The sequence below is a fragment of the Vicugna pacos genome, chromosome 21 (assembly GCF_048564905.1).
Source record: "Vicugna pacos chromosome 21, VicPac4, whole genome shotgun sequence".
In the NCBI taxonomy this organism is placed as follows: domain Eukaryota; kingdom Metazoa; phylum Chordata; class Mammalia; order Artiodactyla; family Camelidae; genus Vicugna; species Vicugna pacos.
The window spans coordinates 24,207,434-24,228,617 of NC_133007.1; the positions used below are offsets into that span (position 1 = coordinate 24,207,434).

Sequence of the window (21,184 nt, forward strand, 5' to 3'; positions counted from 1 at the left end):
CTTCCCTCTCAGGGGCACTTCCCCGGAGCCCTCAGGTTCTACAAAATCTGATTCGAGGGGGAGGGTATAGCTCAATGGTAAAGTGCATGCTTAGCATGCACAAGGTCCCGGTTTGAATCCCCAGTACCTCCATTAAAATATATACATACATATATATCTCACATGTGTTAAATTGCCTAGTGCACCAGCTGCTGTGCTAAATCCTTTAGGGAAAAATGTCATTTAATTCTCACCATCAGGAAAGGAGATAGGCATTAGAACCTTCATTCGGTGAGAAAATTGAGGCAAAGAAAGGCTAAGGGACCGTTCAGGGACTCAGCTTGCTAATGGCAGCATCAGACTAGAACTTAATTTTCCTGATTTTCCTGAGCCCCAAGTAGGGCTGCCCACTGTCCTGGCTGCTCTTTGACACCCCCCACCCCCCCCACCCCCTCATAGCACTACAGAACCAAGGTCGGGCTGCCGAGTGAGGTCAGGGGCACATTGTGTTCTGAAGAGAGGTTTTCCCTTAGGTGGCAAATAGGAGCAGGTGTGGAGTAATTGGAGTCCTTTTCCTGCTCTGAATTTGTTCCAACTTCTGAAAACTATTTAAATTGCTGTTTTTTATTTATTTATTTTTTACTTTTTTTTATTGAGTGATAGTCATTTTACATTGTTGTGTCAAATTTAAATTGCTATTTTTGAGTGATAAGAGCAAATACAGTATAGTTCCAGTTTCTTAATAATAATCTATGTTAGTAAGAGCAGAGTTGGAAATCTAAACTATTCATGAAACTGTCAGCAGCTGGGGGTGGCATCATAGGGAACTCTCACTTTGTTAGGTAATTCTGCAGTATTTGTTGGTTTTTTTATGGTAAGCATGTTCTGCTTTTGCAATCAGAAAAACTATATATTTGTAAAAAAAATTTTTTTTAAACAAATCCTTCCTGCAAATAAGCAAAAACTTAGTGCTTTCAGGTTTCACTAGAGAGCCAAGTAGAGCCGGAAGTGGTCATCCAACACCTCATGGGGATCCTGGATCCCATGGGATTCAGGGACTACAGTGTTGGAGGAGAGGAGGATAACTGAGGATGTGTTCGAGAAATACAGATCCAGCACATCAGGCCTGACTGCAACTTTGAACATGCCATTCAGTCTCTCTGGGCCTCACTTTTTTCATTTATAAGTGAGTGCTGGACTCTGACCTCTGAGCTGCCTTCTGGGTCTCCCATGTTCTGTACTCGATCATTCTGAGCATACAGTCTGTAAATACCCAGAAGAACAAAAATGAGTGAGGAATGTCAGGGAGGAACTGTCAGGAAAAGCCCCTGAAGAAGGTGGAGTAAGAGGGTGTCTCAGGCCTGGGAAAAAGTACTCATGAGTAATGCCTGCCCTAGGTAGGTTCCAGAACACAGCCCTTTTTGGGGAATCACTGAAAATGAGGTTGATTAAATTGAGTGAAAGCTGTAGTTGGTAGAAAAGCTTTGAAAACTCAAGGAAGCTTTAGGGGAAAGCTTTGTCCAGTGAAGTATCTGAAAAGTTTGTACAGTGTGAAATCTCTCAACATGCCTAATCGATGGCATAAGGGGAATAGAGAGAAAGGCCAAGCTAAGAAGTTTGGATTTCAGACAGGAAATGGGGATCCACCATAGATTCTTGAGCAGACAGGGGAAGTGGTGACAACAGAGTGTGAGAAGGATCAGCTCCATCCCCTTTCGCTCAAGGAGGCAGAGCTGGACTACGAGGCTTCCTCCGGCAGAGGTCAGGGGCAGGGGTCAGGGGCATGCAGTAACTGTCGAGGAGCACTGTGGAAGGCCTAGATTGGGAGGGTGTGTGTTTGGGGTGGGGGCGCTGCGGGAGGAGCCCAGCAGTCCAGCAGGAGCTCTAGGTCCTTACTTGCAGGCTGCCACTCCCTCCTCAGATCTTTCACAAACAGGAAGAGAGCACTTTCTCTCACTTCCCATCTTCATACGTCATGTGACAGGCTGCTCTGCGTCTGCCCTACCCCACCCAGAAGCAGTTGCCTTCCTGCAAGTGGAAATCATCTTTTCTCTTCTCTGAGATTTGGGGGTGGTAGTGAGATGCCAGTGTCTACCAGGCCTGTGTGGCTTTCCTCGTTAGCGCTGACTCGTTACTAAACAGACTTCACTGAGGGGCCTGGACCCCTACCCTCTAACCGCTCATCTCTACAACTTGACTCTCTCCCCTAGGGTGTAGATCAAAGCCCAAAGCCTTTAATTATTGGCCCAGAGGAAGATTATGACCCGGGTTATTTCAACAACGAGGTAACGGTTTCCTGATTTTCTCCTTTCATCATTCTCTGTCGCACCAGCTGCTCCAGACTAGAAGCGGTTGGACTGGCACCAGCTGTGCGGGAGCGCGGGGGAGGGGGCCGCGCTTAGCAGCCCTGGAGGGCGGAAGGCATGGGAGCTAAGCTGGGACAGGCAGTGCTGCTGTGCCCTTCCTCTGTGCCCCCCAGCCCTTCCCATCCTTCTGCCTTCCAGAGCGACATCATATTCCAGGATTTTGAGAAACTTAAGTCACGGCCAGCTCACCTGGGGGTTTTTCTACGGTACATCTTCTCGCAGGCAGACCCCAGCCCCCTGGTAAGTCACAAGTGTCTGCCTTGATTGAGTGCCTGCTTGTGCTCGGCCCTTATCCCTGCTCTCTGGATGTCTTAGGTCAGGTCCATGGGTGCACTTAGGCATCTCAAGGACAGAGAGAAAACAGAGAAAAAGATGCAACCTAGGTGGAAGGGATGCTTTGCTGCTGACTACATCGATAGCTCAGGGAGGAGCAGGAAAAGCTAGGCCAAGAAAGCTATCGTTCTGGGTCAGCTTGGAGGAGATGGTCTTTCTAGGTTTTTTGAATGAAAGTGGATACAGACTGACTGTGTGGAGTTGTTACTACAAGAAAGCTTGGCAGAGGAGCAAGGTGATAAAAAGTCTTCAATCTGAAGGTGATGACAAGAAAGACAGTGAGGGGATGGAGGTCAGGGTACCCTGCAACACTGTCGGAGCCTGCAGGCTTACGAGTTTCTGTCATTCTGCTCGGCTGCTTAGAAAGAAAGGGAGATGAAGGGAGAGAGGCTGCTGTTGTGTTTTTGAGCATAAACTTCTTGCCCGAAGCATGCACTGCTATTTCTCCTTTCTGGCGATACCACTGTTAAAAGCCAGAGTCAGCTTCCATTAGCTATTCATTGAACACCAGTGTATAAGTCCCAAGTGCTGGTGTCTCAGAAGCATTCCTGAAGACCAGGAACAGTGCAAGAGAAATAAAACACAAACCTTTAAAAACAGCAGATAAGCAGTACAAGACAAAATGCCAGATGTGGAGACGGTGCAGAGCTGGGGAGTGATTGTGTTGGCGGGGGTGGGTGCATGCGCAAAGGGGTGGGGATTATCTACCACAGGTTCCTGAAACGCTCTAAGCCAGGTTTCTCAGCCTCAGCGCCACTCACGCTTTGAGCCATAGAATTCTTCATTGTGGGGGCTGTCATGTGCATCACAGGGTCCTTAGCTGCATCACTGGACTCCACCCACTGGATGCCAGTAGCACCTCTGCAGATGTAACAATAAAAAACGTCTCCAGACATTGCTGGATGTCCCCCGGAGGGCAAAACCTCTCCGGGTTGAGAATCTCTGCTCTAACCCATTTTCTCTCTCCTAGCTTTTTTACTTGTGTGCAGAAGTTTATCAGCAGACAAACCCCAAGGATTCCCGAAGCTTGGGAAAAGACGTCTGGAATATCTTCCTAGAGAAAAATGCGGTAAGGCAATCAGAAATTGGATTACGATTTTATTATATTGTTTGGACCACTCAGAGGCAGAGGGAGAACTAAGCAAGACATTCAGGCCAGGTGGAGACAAATTCTTACAGAGGATTCCTGGATTCTGTACTTAGCTGCGCTCTCTCAAGATTGATCTCTCTTACAGCTCCTTTGTTCCACATGTAGCAGGGTAGACTGCACGTTGCCTCTCTCTGATGTGTCTGGAGAAAGAACTTGGCACCAAATCCTAACCACTCTCCCCTGGATCAGTGTCCTGGTTCCCTTCAGCCCTCCTTGCTTTGCCCATCCCTGGGACAAAGAAACGGAGGCCCAGAGGCATCAGACAGTAGAAATCCGTGGGCCATGACGTGAGCCCAGATTTCTGAAGCTCAGCCTGACTTGCTGTCACTGTCCAAAGGCAGCATTCAGAGGGAGGCACCCTAGAGAATCTGGGGCCGGTTAGCACACTGCCTCTGGACGTGGTTCCCAAGGATGTATCCGGGATCCCGCTGGCAGCAGCACCTCGGCCTGCAGAGGGCAGCTCCCATCTCAGACTCCAATCTAATCAACTGAACTAATTCCAAAATGACTTTACTCATCTGGCAATCAGCTGCTAGGACTCATGAGATTGGGGAAAAAATTGGTTTTCCTCAGGATTTTCACTTTTGCCCCCTTCAGTGGGTCTTAAGTAAGGAGGCTGGAGCCACCAGCTGTGCCGTCGGTGGTTGTGGAACCAGCCCAGGATCCAGCTGTCAGGTACTCGTAAAGCCAAAGCCAGGCACGGCACCCACTGGAGGACTTGGCGACGTAAGGCCAGCTTTCCCACGGGAGTCGAGGCGAGGGGAAGCCCATCAGATCGCCTCACAGGGATTTCTCCCTTGCCGCCGAATTGGCACCAGTTCACTTTTTGAAATCTTTCCGTTCCATGCACCCTGATGTCCTTGAAATGAGAGTGGGGAAAACTGCATGCACCAGCCTCCGAATACAGTCCCAGCTTGCCCAGTAGCCTCAGATTCCATTCTCAAAATCCCCAGCCTAGATTCAGTTGGAGAGCAGTGAGTGGAGGCTGGGGTAGCTGCAGGGGAAAGGGGAGAGGCGGTGTTCCAGAGCCCTCCTCGCCTCTGCACAGTACCTCCCACGTCCTCACCACTTCTGCCCTGCTCTTCTGTCTTTCAGCCTCTGAGAGTGAAGGTCCCAGAGATGCTACAGGCCGAAATTGGTAAGTTGGCTGCTTGGTCAGTTAGTCTCCTCTTGGTGCTCATCTTGCGTGGGGCCCTCAGGAGGCTCTTGGAAACAGAGAACATAGTCCCTGCCTTGGGCAACCGTCCTCTGATGGGGGGAAGTAGGGACAGTTCCTCCAGGACTCCTCACTGTAGCTTATGGACAAGCCCAGGCGGGACAGACTCTGCCTCTCCCTTGTCACGGGAGACACGACTTCGGAGACGGGGGCTCGTTTCTACCGATATTCTGTGTGACCTCTCTGGGCCTTGGTTGGCTCATCTGTACAAAGAGGAGATGGGATTCCTAAGTCTGGTTGACCAGCAGGATCCCTTGGAGACTGCTGGTTTAAAAATCCAGAAACCAGAGCCTCACTCCACCCCACCTGCAGAGTCAGAATCTCTGGAGTGTTTTTGTTCTTCTGCTTTTGTTTGTGTGAGCTCCTTACCTAATACACAGTGGGGACCCAGCGGGCCCGGTGACTGCTCTGCTCCCTTCTCATTCTCAAGTCATGAAAGTGGAAAGAAGAGCTGAGGGTGGCGGTCAAGAGGATGTCAGTCTGGGAGGCTGGTCACAGGAACTTCCTAGAGATTAGACATTCAAAGCTGCCTTCGAAAAGAGGTGCTTCACAGGCCCGGATGACAGGGAGGAAAGCTGAAGGGCACAGGGCTTGCTCCAAAGCAGAGTGAGGGGCAACCAGGGACTTGGCCTCCGCTGAGTGAAGCTAGACGCAGGGACAGGAGAGACACCTTGCAGTTTCTGATGGGGAGTGCTTGCCTTTTTCAGCCTTGTGAGCTGGGCCTGGGGCGGTGGAGGGGGATGAGCCTCTCAGTTTGCATTTGCTGTCCGAGGGCAGCATCTGGACACGTCCAGAGAGGGGCCTTACTCTTTCTTCACTTAATGGAGCATAGAACATCCCGAAAATGTTTTTGTCCGTGGTTTGGACTTGGACATCAGGATTCCAGTCCTGAATTCAGGAATGACCTGGTAGATCCAGGCCTCCTCCACTTCCTTGGACTGACAGGAGGGCAGGGAGCCAGCCGCCCCTCCCGTGGCCACAGGGAGCTAGGAGGCTTTGAGATGCTCAGCAGTTGTAACCTCCGCCTCCCCAACATCCCTCCCCTTTCTGACTTCCCTCGGCTCCCACCACAGACCTGCGCCTGCGGAGCGGTGAGGACATCCGCGCGGTTCTCTGTGAGGCTCAGGAGGCGGCCATGCCGGAGATCCAGGAGCAGATCCACGACTACAGGTTGCCCAGAGCCCCGCCCTCCTGCTCTGTCTCCCCTCTGCCTCCTCGCCCTTTGTCTTTCCCCCATGGTGTGTATGTCTACGTTATGTGTGTACGTACGTGTGCCTCACTCTGTCAAGCATTGATGTACATTTGTTTCTTTCTCTGTGTCTCTCTGGCTCAGAACAAAGCGCACCCTGGGGCTGGGCAGCCTGTATGGTGAGAACGACCTGCTGGACCTGGATGGGGACCCTCTCCGCGAGCGCCAAGTGGCCGAGAAGCAGCTGGCTGCCCTAGGAGATATCCTGTAAGTCTCCAGTCCCACTCCCACCCCCTGAACATGCTGAACAGATTGACATAGTTTGTGGGTCTGTTTCCCAGGCTCTCCCCCCTTCCACTTCTTGCCTGGTTCTCCTCCTCGAAAGATGGGGAGAGTCTGGCCCTCCTGCTGCATTTCTCAGGCTGGGGCTGCAAGAATTTCAAGGGAGTTGCAGAGCCCGGGGCTCCTGACAGTAATTTGGTTGTTATGACAAACCACCGGCTCTAGCAACGCTGTGAGCTTTCTGCCTCCCCTGCCTAGCCTCTTCCTGACCGTTCTCCCTTCCCGCCGCTAAGATCGTATCTGATGCTGACGGTGAGAGCCATGCTGTGTGTCACCAGTGGATGCAGTTCCTTCAGGAGACAAATAGAATGGACTGGTGAAAACTGAACCATTTTTAACTAATCACATCAGAGGACTAACCTAACTGAACTTCTTGAGAAGCTTCTGGCACAACTGCTGGCATTGCCTTTTTCCAGTCCTGTTTTTCTAAATTTTCCCAGGCACCTGGGATGACTCTGTGTTTTGTGGGAACCCTTCCAGATGTAGAGGTAGATTTTCACCCCAGTGTTGCTTCTCCACACAGTAGTTGTGTGACCTTGAACAAGCCATTTCATCTGCCTTGGTCTCATCTACAATAACAAAAGTTGGCCTTGACGCTCTCCGTAGTCTCCACTAATGCTGGTTTTTCAATCCAGCACGTATTTATGGCGTCCCCATGGTGCTGAGCACTGTACTAGGCTCCTTGGGTACATTAGTGAGCAAACACCGATGCTTATGGAGCTTATGTTATCTTGGGAAGAGAAAGCAGTATATAATAAATGAGTGAATTTTATCATTCCTTGGAAAATACTAAGTGCTGGCAGGGAGGGAAATAGAGCAGGCCGAGGAGGGTCAGGAGCACCTGAGCCAGTGGGTTGCAATTTTAAATAAATAGAGTCTCATTGAGAAAGTCACATTTGGGCAGCTGAGAAAGAGGGGGGTAGTGGTCATCCTTGGGAACATCTTGAGGGAAGAGCACCCCAGGCAGAGGGAACAGCCAGGGCAAAGTAAGAATGTGCTTTGAGAAGCAGTGGGAGACCAGTGGGGCCAGAGCAGGGTGACGTCACAGAGAGCAGGAGGGCCAGCCTCACAGAGCCCGTGACTGACTGTTGTTTTTTCTCTCAGCGCATGAGGAGGCATTGGAGCCTTGACAGACTCGTGTGGTGGAAGCTGGTGGGAGAGCAAGAGAGGGTTCCAGACAGGGAGGTCAGTTGCAGGAATCCATGCAGCAGGGGCTCAGACCAGAGCAGTGGCCATGGAGGTTGTGGAAAGAGGCCACCTCTAGGTATTTTTTGACAATAAAGCCAACAAGGGGATTTTCTAAAAATTGATGTATACAATGTGAGAGAAAGAAGAATCAAAGACGACTCCATAGTTTTTACCTGAATGACTAAAAGGACAAAAGTGCCATCAGTCGAGTTAGGAACAGCTGTGTGTGGAGCAGTTTGTGATAGAAAATCAGGGGCTCAGTTTCAGTCGTGTCAGAATCTGAGATCTTCTGTAGACGTCAAACTGGAGATTCGAGTAGGCAGCTGCATATATGAATCTGGCATTTGATAAGAGTTCCAATTTGGGACTGAGACTAGACGAGGTCACACAGGGAGGGCACGGTCTTTGAAAACAACCCTCCCACTCTCAGCCAAGCCCTAAATCTTTCTGGGCCTTAGTTTCCCTAGTGGTCAGATGGCTGTAATCACCCCAACCACTCCAGGGATGGAGGCAAAACCTGACCGAGCCTATTCTGAGATCATAGGCACCACAGTGCTATACAGGATTATTATTGACAGCATAGACACTGCTTATAATGGCTTCTATGTAAAGGAATGAAGCTTCAGCCTCGTTAAATGGAGGTATAGTACATACTCATGGATTATTCTGAGTGTAAATATTATACATGTAAATAGCTTGGAATGCTACTTGGCCCATAGCGAACACGCAAATATGAGTTGCTGTTACCCCTTTTACCTCTTTTAAAATAGGTTCCTCTGAATCAGGTCTCAAGGAGTGATCTCTGCTCTCTCACCTTTCCTTTTGCCTCAGTGTCAGCCCAGCCCAGCCCTTCTAATTGAGTTCTAGGTGAACACAAGGAGGAGCCTTGTCCTCCATAATAACTTCAGAAGCTGAAACAGATACCAAGCAAGAAGCTCTGTTTGCCACATTCCGCTTGCTTTTAGCTAGAAGGACATCATCTTCATCATCCTCATCCTCATCATCTCTCTGTGTGAACTGACTGCCTCAAGGGAGTGAGAGCCCTCACCTCCTGAGCCCCAAGCTGGCTCCAGAGCTGAGACCAAGAGTCTGAGTCTGACCTTTTATCATCCTCTTCCCTCCTCCCTCCCCGCCACCCCCCTTCTTCTGAGAGAGAACTTACCCTCCTCCCAGTCTCCACACGGCAGACGAGCCTCTGCCTTTGCAATCTGAGTCATCTGTTCTTTCTTTTTGTTCCAGGTCCAAATACGAGGAAGACAGGAGGTGAGTGAGTCTGTGGTGTGGTTTCAAGGTGGGCAGGAATGGGGTTGAGCTGCTGGGCTTTGCATCTCTGGCCACCACGGGGGAGTCCCCAGCGTCATAGGATCATGATCTGTCCACGTTTAGTTCCCAAGTGTCTGTGTAACCATAAAGAAAGGGGGTCGTGAGGTCCAGACCCTGATGCTTGGGAACCACTGCCTGGGACATGGATCTCCTCAGTGAGAAGACACCAAGCTGCCAGCATTCCCAGCATTCCTATTCCTGAGCTCCTCTCCACCCACATCAGCCCTGTGTCTGCCTCCCTGCTTCTTTCTCTTAAACCACCTAGAGAAGTAGCAGTGACAGAATCAGCCTGTGTTAGCAGCACCTACAGAGGGAGCTGGGGTCCTACATGTTTCCTCTCTTGGCACATTTTTTTTTTTTTGCAGCCTATATACATCTCTGTTTCTCAGCAGCCAGTGTTCAGATGAGTATGCATTCTTTGAGCATACACACACTTAATAAGGGAGAGAAGATGGGGTTAGAAGTCTGTTTCAGAGGAGAGGAAAGCCAGGGCCAAAGCATTTGCTTCATTGAATCCACAAAGTGGATAATCTTTCTGCTGAATTAAGAGCCAAATACATTTTTAAACACAGAGCTCTGGACAGTTTCATCTGTGGCAGTTGGAAGGTACCTGACAGATCCTCTCCTCTTCCTCCCTGTACCGGGGCTGGGAGGTGGCGAACGCAGCTTACCTGTACTTACAGGGACGGACCAGTTGGCATTTCTCCCCATCCCTTTGCCACCCCACCCCCCACGTAGGTGCCTAAGGACATTATCTGTGGGCCTCAGCGGTCCCCCAGGCCTGCCGTGGCTTGTTTGCTTCTGTTTTGGGGAACTGACATGTCCTTCCACTGACCACTATGCCCTGGTTAGGAAGGGCTGTCTGTAGGAAAAGAATACGGTTTTTCCTGGGAGTCGTGCCAGCCAAGGTTTTCGCCGGCTTCTGCCTGCTGTCCCATTTGAGTATTCCTGGCCTCCCTGAATGCCCTGGCCCTTCCCCACCCCACTGGGTGGCAGTGAGGAGACCCGGTGGAGCAGAGTTCTGGCCCTTCCTCCGGCTGGCAGGGACGTAACTCACACTTTCTGATTGACTGCCCTGGGTTCCTCCCTTACAGCGCCCCCATGGACTTCGCCCTCAATACCTACATGAGCCATGCGGGGATCCGTCTTCGAGAGCCACGACCTTCCAACACGACCGAGAAGGCCCAGTCTGCGCCTGACAAGGACAAGTGGCTTCCCTTCTTCCCAAAGACCAAGAAGGTGACAGAGCTTCCCTGAAAAGTCATCCTTTGGTGCAGTTATCTGCTGTCCTGCTGCCTTTGGACGTGGAGTCGTTGAGAATCCCCAGACTAGAGCAGCTCTGCCTTCCTCCAGTCTCAGGCCAGAAGCAAATGTGCCAGTTTCGGGGACAAGCATGAGTGTGCTTTCCAGTTACTTGTTTAGGGACAGTCTTAGGGTCAATCGCAGGGTGATTAGTGGCCCAGGCTGGGTACAGGGACCTTCCTCAAACCCTAGTGTCTCTTGTTTCAGCAGAGCAGTAATTCCAAGAAAGAAAAGGATGCCTTGGAGGACAAGAAGCGAAACCCCATCCTCAAGTACATCGGGAAGCCCAAAAGCTCCTCCCAGAGCAGTGAGTATTTCAGGAACAACCACCTTGGGCAGGGATTCGGCCCCTTCACAGGCCAGTATGTTGGCGGAGGGTCTTCCTGTGCTTTTGGGAGCCACAAGCCCAAACTCTGAGACTGCAGCTTCCTCTCAGTGCTAAAGCATCTCCCCTTGCCACACTCAGTGCCAGCTCAGGTGGTACAGATAAATTCTTCAGAGCCAAGGAGGCTGTGCCAGTCCCTGGGTCTAGGAACTCAGAGCCAGTCGTAGATACTAAACAGCCTTGCAGAGGAGTATTTCCGCCTTGGCACGATTGCCCTGTGGACAGCCAATGCCCCCTTCACCCCAGTCCTTGGTATTCATCTGTATATCTGAGGGCCTGTGTGTTGGGAGCAATTATGGGCCCTTGATGGAGGGTTTGAGTTACTGTTAAGCAGAACTAGATGGAAAGGGGGCAGACTTATGACCCAGAGGCTCCCCTCATGCCATCAGTAACCCACACCTGCCTTGATCCTGTCACCAATCTCTTCCCAGCTGTGTGTCATCTGTTTGGAAGTTGCTGCTGGCCCTCCCAGTTGTTACCTCAAGACCCCAGGATTAGTCTTGGGAATCTGGGAAGGGCTTTGGGGTGGGCCTGCTGCCTTTCCTGAAATTGCTGCCTTGGGGGACGGGGGGCAGGAGGGGCTCAGCTAGATCAGCCCTGATTTTTACCACTACCTTTCATTTTCCAGCTTGATGTAATTTTTATTTTGACTCTTGAAACATTGATTTGACTTTTCATGGTTTACTTTTGTTTTTGTTTGTTTTCTTTTAGCATTTCATATTCCCTTGTCCCCTGTGGAAGGTAAAAGGACCATTTTCTTTGGGTTTTTCTTTGCATTAGCATTGAGTTTCCATTTCCCAAGTCCTGTCTGCCCTTTTCCCTCTCCTTCTTCACCTCCTCCTGTCCTGGCTCCTTCCCTTTCCTCACTCCATTCCTCTTACATGTTCCTCCATGCTGCTAAAGCTGTCTGTGACACACACCCCTGCCCAGGGTCTCCCACCCTCACGCTGGGTGCCGGCAGAGGCCAGCCTTCTAGGCCCTCTGAGACTGTTCCATGGCCCAAGGCCTTTCTCTTTCCTTCTGTCACCTCTCCGTGGGTGAGGCTCCCAAAGCCCAAGGCTCTCTGTAAATGAGGGAAACCTTCGCACGTTGAAATGTCCTGCCCAGGTTCCTCAGGTTTTTGTTTTCAATGGAAATAATGACAAAAATCCTCGTTTTTGAAGGTTATTTGGGGGTTTCTTTGGTAAATAATGGGTCTCTAACAATTTTTCTTTGGGGTATTTTAATTTCTCTCATCTTCTTTGCTTGAGCCCTTCACTACAGTACCTCCCATCTCTTTTGACTCTTAACTTTGCCAACACAGTCACTGCTTCAGTTGAAAAGAACAACCCTAACGTATGTACATTAGAGGACCTAATATCTTCTAGAATCCATGAATAAAAGTAAATACATCTAATACACACTACCCCAAAGAAAGTCAGAACCTAGAACTGAGCAGGTTCATTTCCCATCAGTGAGGTCCCCAGGCGTACAATTAAGTGATTAATATTTTCTAGGTTCTATCATAAATCCAGGGGAGAGATAGCAGTGAGATGCAATCAGGAAATTAATCTGTTGCTATAATTCATTTTATATAAAGTAACAATTAAAAATAATCTTCAAAATTTTTTTTCAAGTTAAATTCCTAGACTTGTTACGATATTTTAAACAATAAAAATAAAGAATTATTGGAGGGATATCTATATAAAACAACGGAAAAAATAAAAGAATGGCCTTGAAATCCAGGCCCTTACTTCTTAACACATACTTCCTCCTGTCCGCCCTGCCCGAGGCAGGCGTGAGGCCAGCAGCAGCCCTGCCCAGGCTGCTGGCCCTGTGTCAGCCCGAGAGGGCACAGGAACACCCGGGGTGGAACTGCCAGTCCCAAGAGCAGGATAAGGGTGCTGGGTAGTCTCCGCCAAGAGGCGGATCTTTCTGTTGTAATTTCACGACTTGATTTGATGTTCTCAAGTTCCCAGGACATCAGGCAAATCTGTATCTATATCTGAAGACCAAACACCCACCAAAGCTAGAAAGCCTCATTATTGAGAGCTTTGCCATTTAGGATCATCAGCTATTGCCCCTGTTTCTTAGTGAAAGTGTTTGATTGTTAGTGTATAATTCACTTTTATTTATTTAGTTTCATTGGAGCCTCAAGGAGAGCAATGGCTACTGGTGAAAACTTTATTCTTTTTCAAAATGTGTTTCTTTCTACCTGTTTTTTCCCCCTGTTCCTCTGGGTTATTCAGTTATACCAAATCTCAGGGCCACACCTGCTTCTTGTCACAGCTAGGGTGTAACTATGTCCCAGGAACAACTGGGCATTTTCCAGGTGGCCCATGTCAGAGGGAACAGTAGGCTTCGCCTGGGGTGTTCCCAGACTCCCGCATCATCACCCAGCCAGGGATGCACAGGGCCGTGGCTGCACAGGTGACCCTGGCTCCTGCAGTTGCCTCAAGGCCCAGATGCACATTCAGTCTGGGACAGGTAGATCTGACCCTGATCTCCAAAATGGGAGTGATGGTAACAACCTCTACTTCTAACACATACACACAGCCACCTGATTTGCAGTTTTAGAAAAACATGTGAGCCTTGAAGAAACCAACTAAATGTTTCTCTGTTTCCTCTGGCTTGGAGATTTTCTCATGAATCTCCCGTTTAGAGACAGAGAGATTTGTAAGTTTGTGTTTGTTAATATTAGAATCTCTGGTTAGTGTGGTTAGGACCAGGGCCTGGTGCCCAGGGGTATTTTGCCTTCCTTCCCCGTCCCTCTTACCCTCTCTGTTGGCGCAGGCAGAGCAGCATCTCTAGCCCAGCTCCTGTGCTGATATCCTGGACCTAGAGCTGAGCTAATCGACTTTGAAGATGGGAGCCACTGAGCCCCTGGGCCTGAGCCTTCTTCTCCAGGGTCTCAACATGGCCTCACCTGTGACTTTTTACTCTCTAACCTGCCCTTTCTGTTTCTTTGAACAAGAACAGTTCTCTTTTGTCTTAGCTTTGAAAAGCGTCTCCAATTTGAATGTCAAAGAGTGACATCTCTCCTCTGTTTCTTCTAAGACCCCTATCACTGGTAACGAAGGGTGATTCTTTGATGATAGAGGCGGGGTGGGGGTAGAAAGAACAGGAAGGAGAGTCAAGTAAAAAACAGAAATAGTGAACTCCAAAAGTAGTACAAATTTGAGAAATACTTGGTATAATTTGGCAACATGACCAAATTCCGGATAGATGTGTTTTTGGTTTTCCTGGCTATTTTTTTTATGTATATATGGCTCTTGGGGAAAACCTGGTCAGGATTTTCAAGCATGAGAGTCATTGTAATAAAGAATGTGAGAGCCAGAAGAAATATCCACAGCAAATATACTCCCAAACCCTCTCATTTTGCATTTGAGGGAAGAGTAGACCCAGAAAGGTGGGGGGACTGCCCGTGCCCTGCTGTGTAGTAGGGGAGCCAGGGCTCGACCCTGTCTCCCAACCCTCAGCCCCACGCTGTTCTCATCCATGCTTGCTCATCACTGTCTTCTGGGCTAGAGGGGAGCGAGGGCCCTAAGAAGTCGTCCCCGAACAGGAAGCAGAGTGTCTCTCATTATCTTTCTGCTTCCAGTCAAACCAGGCAACGTGAGGAACATCATTCAGCACTTTGAGAACAATCAGCAGTACGACGCCCCAGAGCCTGGGACGCAGCGACTCTCCACAGGGAGCTTTCCCGAGGACCTGCTAGAGAGTGACAGGTAGCGGTGGCTGGACGGGGCCTGCCAGCTGCCCAGGGAGGGAAGCGTGGGCTTGGAGCTTTGGAGCTAGGGTTTGATGCCAGCTACTTTACCCCATCCCCAGACTATAAGGCTCCCTCAACCTTCCCACCCAGGTATCTTCAGAAGGTAGGTGATCAGGCCAGCCAAGGAGCGAGCAGAGCCCCTGACCTTCCAGTCCAAGAACCATATGCCTTTAAGCTTTCCTTTGGATTCACTCCCTGGCTACTCCAACGTCCCCACCCCAAGAATGAGCTAGACTATGTTATAAAGCAGCTAGTCAGAAAACCCTGAAGGACAAGGCTAGAGAAGACTACAGAGGGCCAAAGGGAAATCCTGGGAAGTAAGGAAGTCAGGCTAAAGCCAGTCTTCGGTGCCCATGAAGAAGCGAGCTAGAGATGAGATTCTGCTGGGTGCTTCAGAGGCAGACAATATAACCTGGGCATCTGATGTCCATCCTGGCAAAGAGATACAAAGGCCATTGATTCAAAACACGCTGCTCTTCTCCTTTCAAGAAGGAAAAGGGGAATTGAGGCTGTCGCATCTCTCATGTTCTCCATCTCTGGCCAGGTTCTGAAAGGAACCCTTCTTTGGCATTGAAACATACTCTTGGACTTATTCTTGATTGTGGCATGACAGCCATCAAGTCCTGTCTAAAATTCTACAGCCAGCACTTAAAGTGAAAACTGCCTGTAGTCAGAAACATCCTTGCAAATTCCTTAAGTCCCACCTGAGGTACACTAAATGTGGCCTTGTGTATACAAAAGTAGTTCTTGTGTGCACTCGCGTCTGATCGCTGCTGAGCTGGACTAAAGGCAGACAGAAGTCAGTATGTAGCAGCCCAAACAGGCAAAGCATTTCACCCCTGAAATAACTAGTTATCAAACTAGAAGTCAAACAGTCCTGTCTGTATGCACGGTTACTCCTTTCTGTTTATACTAAGCCTTTATAGGCTTAATACATATTAAAAGATTTTGCTATAGTGAGAATTAACAAAGGTTTAGGGACGATAAAGTTTAGATTTGTGTAGGGGTGGGAGGTTAAGTTCTAATATTACAGGGTAAATTAAATATACAGATGATATGATTGCTGGGGTAGACATGATCCTATAGATGTGCAAACATACAATTATAAGATATTAACATTTGGAGAAGATATTTGACACCATTTGCAAACTTGTATTCTTGAAGTTGTTCAGTAAATTTGCCCTAAGACATTCACTAGGATCCTAAGTCTACTCTTAGCAGAAGTGTTTGGATTTGATGATTATAAGCTCGCCGACAGTGTTAGGAGAAACGGCGGCAGCGGCAGGGAGGGTCAGAGGTTGTGGGAGAAATTAACCAAGGGTAACAGGCCCCCGAATCTAGATGGCAGTACTGTAGGCATTTTTGGTCAGAGGTGGGTTCTAAGCCTCCTTCCTTGGTGAGAGTGTTACTCACTTCTGGGTCCTTGAGAGAAGGTGCTTAGCCCTGAGGCCCTAGTAGCCTCATTGCATTAGGTTTGTTGCTCTGTGACATGCCATGGGCACTGGGAAGGTGTTTTGAGTTAGCGTGTGTTGGAATTGTGCGAGCAGACTCTAGGGGGTGAGTTCAGTAGGGCATCAGCTGGCAGTGTAGTTTCTGACCCTGCATACAAACCCTCAGGACCCTGGGGGAGCTGCATTTAGATCCTCCCGCAGTTCAGAGAGACTTGATGAATGGAGACCAAGCCATTTGGCTCCTTGGCTGCAGCAACCTGCTGTGCTATTAAGAGCCCTCCAGACTCTCCAGGCCTTCTGTGGTCCTAGAGGCAGAGCAGGATGCAGATTAGTAATAATGTCAGCAAAGATCCAGCCCAGCAGGGCCACGGTGGGGGGAGCCACCATCCTGGGGCAGCTAGGGGTCAGAGACGCCAGCTGTCAGAGTGCTGATGCACTGCAGGACTCAAAAAAGAGCGACTCCCAGTCGTCAGCACCTCATCGAGCCCTACAGACACTCAGTGGCGAAGCACGACAGGCCAGGGAGCAGGTTCCTGCCCATCGGTAAACAGGCCCCTGTAAGCACCCTCCCAAGCTGCCCTGCTCCCAAGAGGGGACTGGAAGCCTAGGAAGGATGCTGTCAGGATAAGAATGGAAGAAATCCACATCACAGCTGGAGGGCTGGGAATCCAACAGCAGATAGGATTTTCTGACAGAGAGAAAGCTAAAGTGATGTGTGGACATAGCGCCCTGCTTCCCTCTTAGAAGATGTTGTAAAAGGAGAGCTCCACCTCAGGCAGAGTCTAGGACTGGAGCTGACCTGATCCAAAGCAGAGGGCAAGGTGGACTGGCCACAAGACAGCCCGGGGTCAGGGAGAATGGGGCCCGGTAGTCACTGGAGTTTGGCGTCCGCAGCTCTCCTGACAGGCACTCGGGGTCATTGGTATCTGGACCCCCTACAAGTCTGATTCTGTTAGTCCCAGATTTCACCCTCCTGTTAGGATCCCTTCCTGACCAGTCATGAGGAAGGTGAGAGGCTCTGTCCGTCAAGCCGGGCTAGGGAGAGGGAGGAGTCCAGAGCAGCAGAAGTGGCTTGTCTCTGAGCAGCATCTGCCGCCGGCTGTTTGGGCTCTCTGGGTTTGGTGTTTGAGGAGGAGAGCGTGCAGCGCTGACGCACCCTTGATATGGGGCTGCAGGTAAAAGCTGGCCAGATGTAAGACCCCAAGGTCTCATGCCCTTTCCCCTCAGTTCGCGCTCAGAAATCCGCCTGGGCCGCTCTGAGAGCCTGAAGGGCCGGGAGGAGATGAAGCGGTCCCGGAAGGCGGAGAATGTACCCCGCTCCCGCAGTGATGTGGACATGGACGCTGCCGCCGAGGCTGCCCGCCTCCACCAGTCAGCCTCGTCTTCTGCCTCCAGCCTCTCCACCAGGTGAGCGGGGCTCAAGGGGCTCAGCGCACTGATGTCTCGGGACCAGGCTGGGGCAGAGGGTTGCTGAGAGTTGACATTCTCTTCACAGGTCTCTTGAGAACCCAACCCCTCCCTTCACCCCCAAAATGGGCCGCAGGTGAGTAATGGGTGAGATGGTGCCTCTGTTAGGTATCCGTGTCCCAGCCATGCTCAACTGCCAGCCCCCCACCTTCCAGGGGCTGGTTGGTTGGGCAGCTCCCCTTCATGGCCTGCTGGTTTCCCATGGGCCTAGGGCAAGCAGGTTGGGCAGGAGAGGGGAAGACAAACACCGTGTTTGAGTTCTTCCTCTGAGTGATGCCAAACTGCCCGTTTTCCCCCAGGAGCATTGAGTCCCCCAACTTGGGGTTCTGCACAGATGCCCTCCTCCCCCACCTCCTGGAAGATGATCTGGGCCAGCTGTCTGACCTGGAGCCAGAGCCAGATGCCCAAAACTGGCAGCATACAGTGGGCAAGGATGTGGTGGCTGGGCTAAGCCAGAGGGAGATTGACCGGCAGGAGGTCATTAACGGTGAGCACCAGCTCCACCTCCCCAACTTGCACTCTGCCTTGTGTAGGAACAGGTGGAGAGCACCTCAGATGCAAAGGGTGGTAGAGAGAAAATAAGGTGGGGCCCTGGGGGCGGGACCAGTCCGAGTTGCAGCTCCTGTAAGGGCCACCTCAGTTGACACGCTATCTGAAACCAGCACTCAGTTCCCCAAAAGTATAGTAGTTTGGGGGTCACAGTAGTGATTCCAGATCCTTGCTGATGATCTTCTCCACGTCTTTCTGCCCTCCTTGACACTACCCCCGCTCAGAGCTGTTTGTGACAGAGGCTTCCCATCTGCGCACACTCCGGGTCCTGGACCTGATCTTCTACCAGCGAATGAAGAAGGAGGGCCTGCTGCCCCGGGAAGAGCTGGCTCGGCTCTTCCCCAACCTGCCCGAGCTCATCGAGATCCACAGTGAGGAGCCACCCTGCCTTCCATCCTCCCTTCCTGACCCCTTCCCCAGCCAGCCTTCAGGTTTCTGCTCCAGTTTTGCCCACATGCCAGGCGCCCCGAGCAGATAGCCCTCACCAGTCCTCTGGCGGGAGAGCCTGCTGTTCAGCCTGAAGCCAGCACTACAGCTCCCCAATGGGTGAAATGACTTTCAGACCCTTCCCCCTGGTCAGATCCCTCCTCTTGTCTCCAAGGGCCTGGCAGCATGGCTCAACCCCAGGCACTTCTGTCTTTTCTCCTTCTCCAGATTCCTGGTGTGAAGCCATGAAGAGGCTTCGGGAGGAGGGCCCCATCATCAAAGAAATCAGTGACCTCATGCTGGCTCGGGTATGGCTGCCCAGGGCCAGAGGATGTGGCAGCGGAGGAGGTGGTGGGGAGCTGGCCTGGGCAGCGGCGTGAGCCCTGAGCCATATGCTGTCTGTTCTGCCCCTCAGTTCGACGGCCCTGCCCGGGAGGAGCTCCAGCAGGTGGCCGCGCAGTTCTGCTCCTACCAGTCCATAGCCCTGGAGCTAATCAAGACCAGGCAGCGCAAGGAGAGCCGGTTCCAGCTCTTCATGCAGGTGTGTCCTCAGCCTCCCCTCAGCGCCACTAAGAGCAGCCAGATCGGTTGCAGCTTGGTAAAGCTGAGGGGAGAGTTAACCGGTTCACCCAGGCTCTCCCTCCTGGCCCCCAGCTCCAGGCACCTTGACCCCTCCTCTCTACCAAAGAGGGTAACCCAGAAACTACCTGCACCATCCACATCCTCCCCCACGCCCCCTCTTCAGAAACACTGACACATACCCACTCTCAAGACAAGATGCAACTAGCTGTCAAAAGACCCGCTCACCTGCTAGTGCCTATATGTGCTTAGATGGATCTCAGTTTCCTTATCTATGAAGGGGGAATAACACCTGCTCTTTGTGGCTTGTTTGACTGTTTCCCTTTCCTGGGCTGTTGTCTCCCTTCCCCCACCAACCTTTGCCTAAATACTAAGCAAGAAGCTGCCACCACCATTGCTGAGTGACCCTCTGGGAATAGGACCTGTTTGGCATTTGCACACTCCCCGGGTCCTGAGCCCATAAGCCAGCTCCTCACCCAGCTTGACATCTTCCTCTGTGCCTCCTTCCATCTAGGAGGCCGAGAGCCACCCTCAGTGCCGGCGGCTGCAGCTTAGAGACCTTATCATCTCCGAGATGCAGCGGCTCACCAAGTACCCGCTGCTGCTGGAGAGCATCATCAAGCACACGGAGGGTAGGGCTCGCACACAGCTGGCAGTGGGGCCGCAGCCCACAGCGCACACCCTGCTTCTGGCACTGCCCTGCTTTGTGACCTTAGCAAGTCACTTGATCTCTCTGGTCTTCGGGGTCTCCATCTTTGAGTTGTTATCAGTCTCAAAGAAGATAACAATTGTAAATACGTATTGGCAAAAATAAGGTGCTCAGGAGGAGGAGGAGGTAAGGGCTGCCTCACCTGAGTGGGGCTTTTTTGTGCAGATGAGAGGAACGCATCTGAGAGGACACAGGTTGGCACACGGGGGCACCTTGGCTTCTCCGGTGATCATGGTCCCACACCAGAGGCCATGTTTGGACTGTAGCCCCGTTCATCCCCACTGCTGCACAGAGATAGATGTGCAGTGCACAAAAGATAGAGCTGTTCATGGCTACTCTGGAGGCATAGGGGGCCATGCTCAATAGGGGGTCTCGCCCCAGGTGGTCCCTGACTCTGGGATCCTGAGCACCTTTCACGACCCTCAAATCTGGGACTTTGGAGTCAGGGTGTAGAAGTGGAAGAACCACAACCTGTTTTGAGCAGGTGTCCCCAGAGGGAGGCAGCAGCATTGCCATCACCCACAGTCCCTGTTCCTATCCCCCACACCTGTAGAGCTGGCGGTGGGCTAGGCAGGAAGTCCTGGGAGCTATCAGTGTCTTCAAAGCAGTGGTCTGAAATTCAAGGACCTTCAGTATAAACTAACCTTACACGTAAGGTCCAAGTTTGGCAAGGATGGCGTATCTACACCCATATCTGCTGGTTTGCCACAGGCCAGTCACCCTGGCTGTAAGTAGCCAGGCATTATCGGGCTCTGACAGACGTCTCAGGCTGGAGCCCCTAACCACTTCTCTACCCCAATTGGTAGGTGGCACCTCTGAGCACGAGAAACTCTGCCGGGCCCGGGATCAGTGCCGGGAAATTCTCAAGTACGTGAATGAAGCAGTGAAGCAGACAGAGAACCGGCACCGTTTGGAGGGCTACCAGAAACGCCTGGACACCACCTCCCTGGAGAGGGCCAGCAACCCCCTGGCGGCGGAGTTCAAGGTAGGAGGCCGAGGCTGCAGCGCCAGCAGCCCCACACACACGTACGTGCTTTGTGGGCATCCTTAGGAGCAGAGCTCTGGTCAGGACCTAGCGAGTGTTGGGGGCAGGAGACACGGGCCTGTCTGTGATCGGGTGGCCTGATGGGGCCCTGGAATACATACTGCCCCAGTTACTACTGCCACCCCATCCCCAGATAGACAAGGGCGGACAGCCCTGCCAACAAAGGCTAAATGTTAGAACTTAGCTTGAGAGAGCGGGGGATGGGAGTGAGGACTCAAGATAAAGGCAAAGGTCATTTGGGAGGAAATAAAGCTGCAGGGATGGGCTGGTGAAGCAGAGAGTGGTCAATGGAGGTGGAGCGACCCCAGCCAGAGCCATTGGTTTATCCCTCAGCACAGCACATGGCGCGTGACTTCGTAGTTGTCTTTTTACTTGTCTGCGTCCCCCACAAGAGTGTGAGGACAAGGACTGTTCTTTGTTGACTGCTGATCCCA

The 21,184-nt window shown here is 51.2% G+C and overlaps 1 protein-coding gene across 6 annotated transcripts in view; it reads left to right on the forward strand.

Moving 5' to 3' along the window:
- The window catches only part of ARHGEF11 (Rho guanine nucleotide exchange factor 11), a 94,642-nt gene that overhangs the window by 64,116 nt on the left and 9,342 nt on the right, over positions 1-21,184 (forward strand). For 3 of the 6 annotated variants that reach the window (XM_015248245.3, XM_072946327.1, XM_072946331.1), the window contains 19 exons: positions 2,190-2,264; positions 2,484-2,585; positions 3,649-3,747; positions 4,924-4,966; positions 6,118-6,214; positions 6,378-6,500; positions 9,003-9,026; positions 10,181-10,325; positions 10,596-10,695; positions 11,485-11,514; positions 14,354-14,480; positions 17,203-17,382; positions 17,471-17,518; positions 17,742-17,929; positions 18,216-18,362; positions 18,646-18,725; positions 18,833-18,958; positions 19,511-19,628; positions 20,512-20,690. In XM_015248245.3, coding sequence (XP_015103731.2) covers positions 2,190-2,264; positions 2,484-2,585; positions 3,649-3,747; positions 4,924-4,966; positions 6,118-6,214; positions 6,378-6,500; positions 9,003-9,026; positions 10,181-10,325; positions 10,596-10,695; positions 11,485-11,514; positions 14,354-14,480; positions 17,203-17,382; positions 17,471-17,518; positions 17,742-17,929; positions 18,216-18,362; positions 18,646-18,725; positions 18,833-18,958; positions 19,511-19,628; positions 20,512-20,690 — 2,031 coding nt within the window. The remainder of the gene's footprint in view (positions 1-2,189; positions 2,265-2,483; positions 2,586-3,648; positions 3,748-4,923; positions 4,967-6,117; positions 6,215-6,377; positions 6,501-9,002; positions 9,027-10,180; positions 10,326-10,595; positions 10,696-11,484; positions 11,515-14,353; positions 14,481-17,202; positions 17,383-17,470; positions 17,519-17,741; positions 17,930-18,215; positions 18,363-18,645; positions 18,726-18,832; positions 18,959-19,510; positions 19,629-20,511; positions 20,691-21,184) is intronic. The other 3 variants (XM_072946328.1, XM_072946329.1, XM_072946330.1) reach the window with 3 other exon arrangements.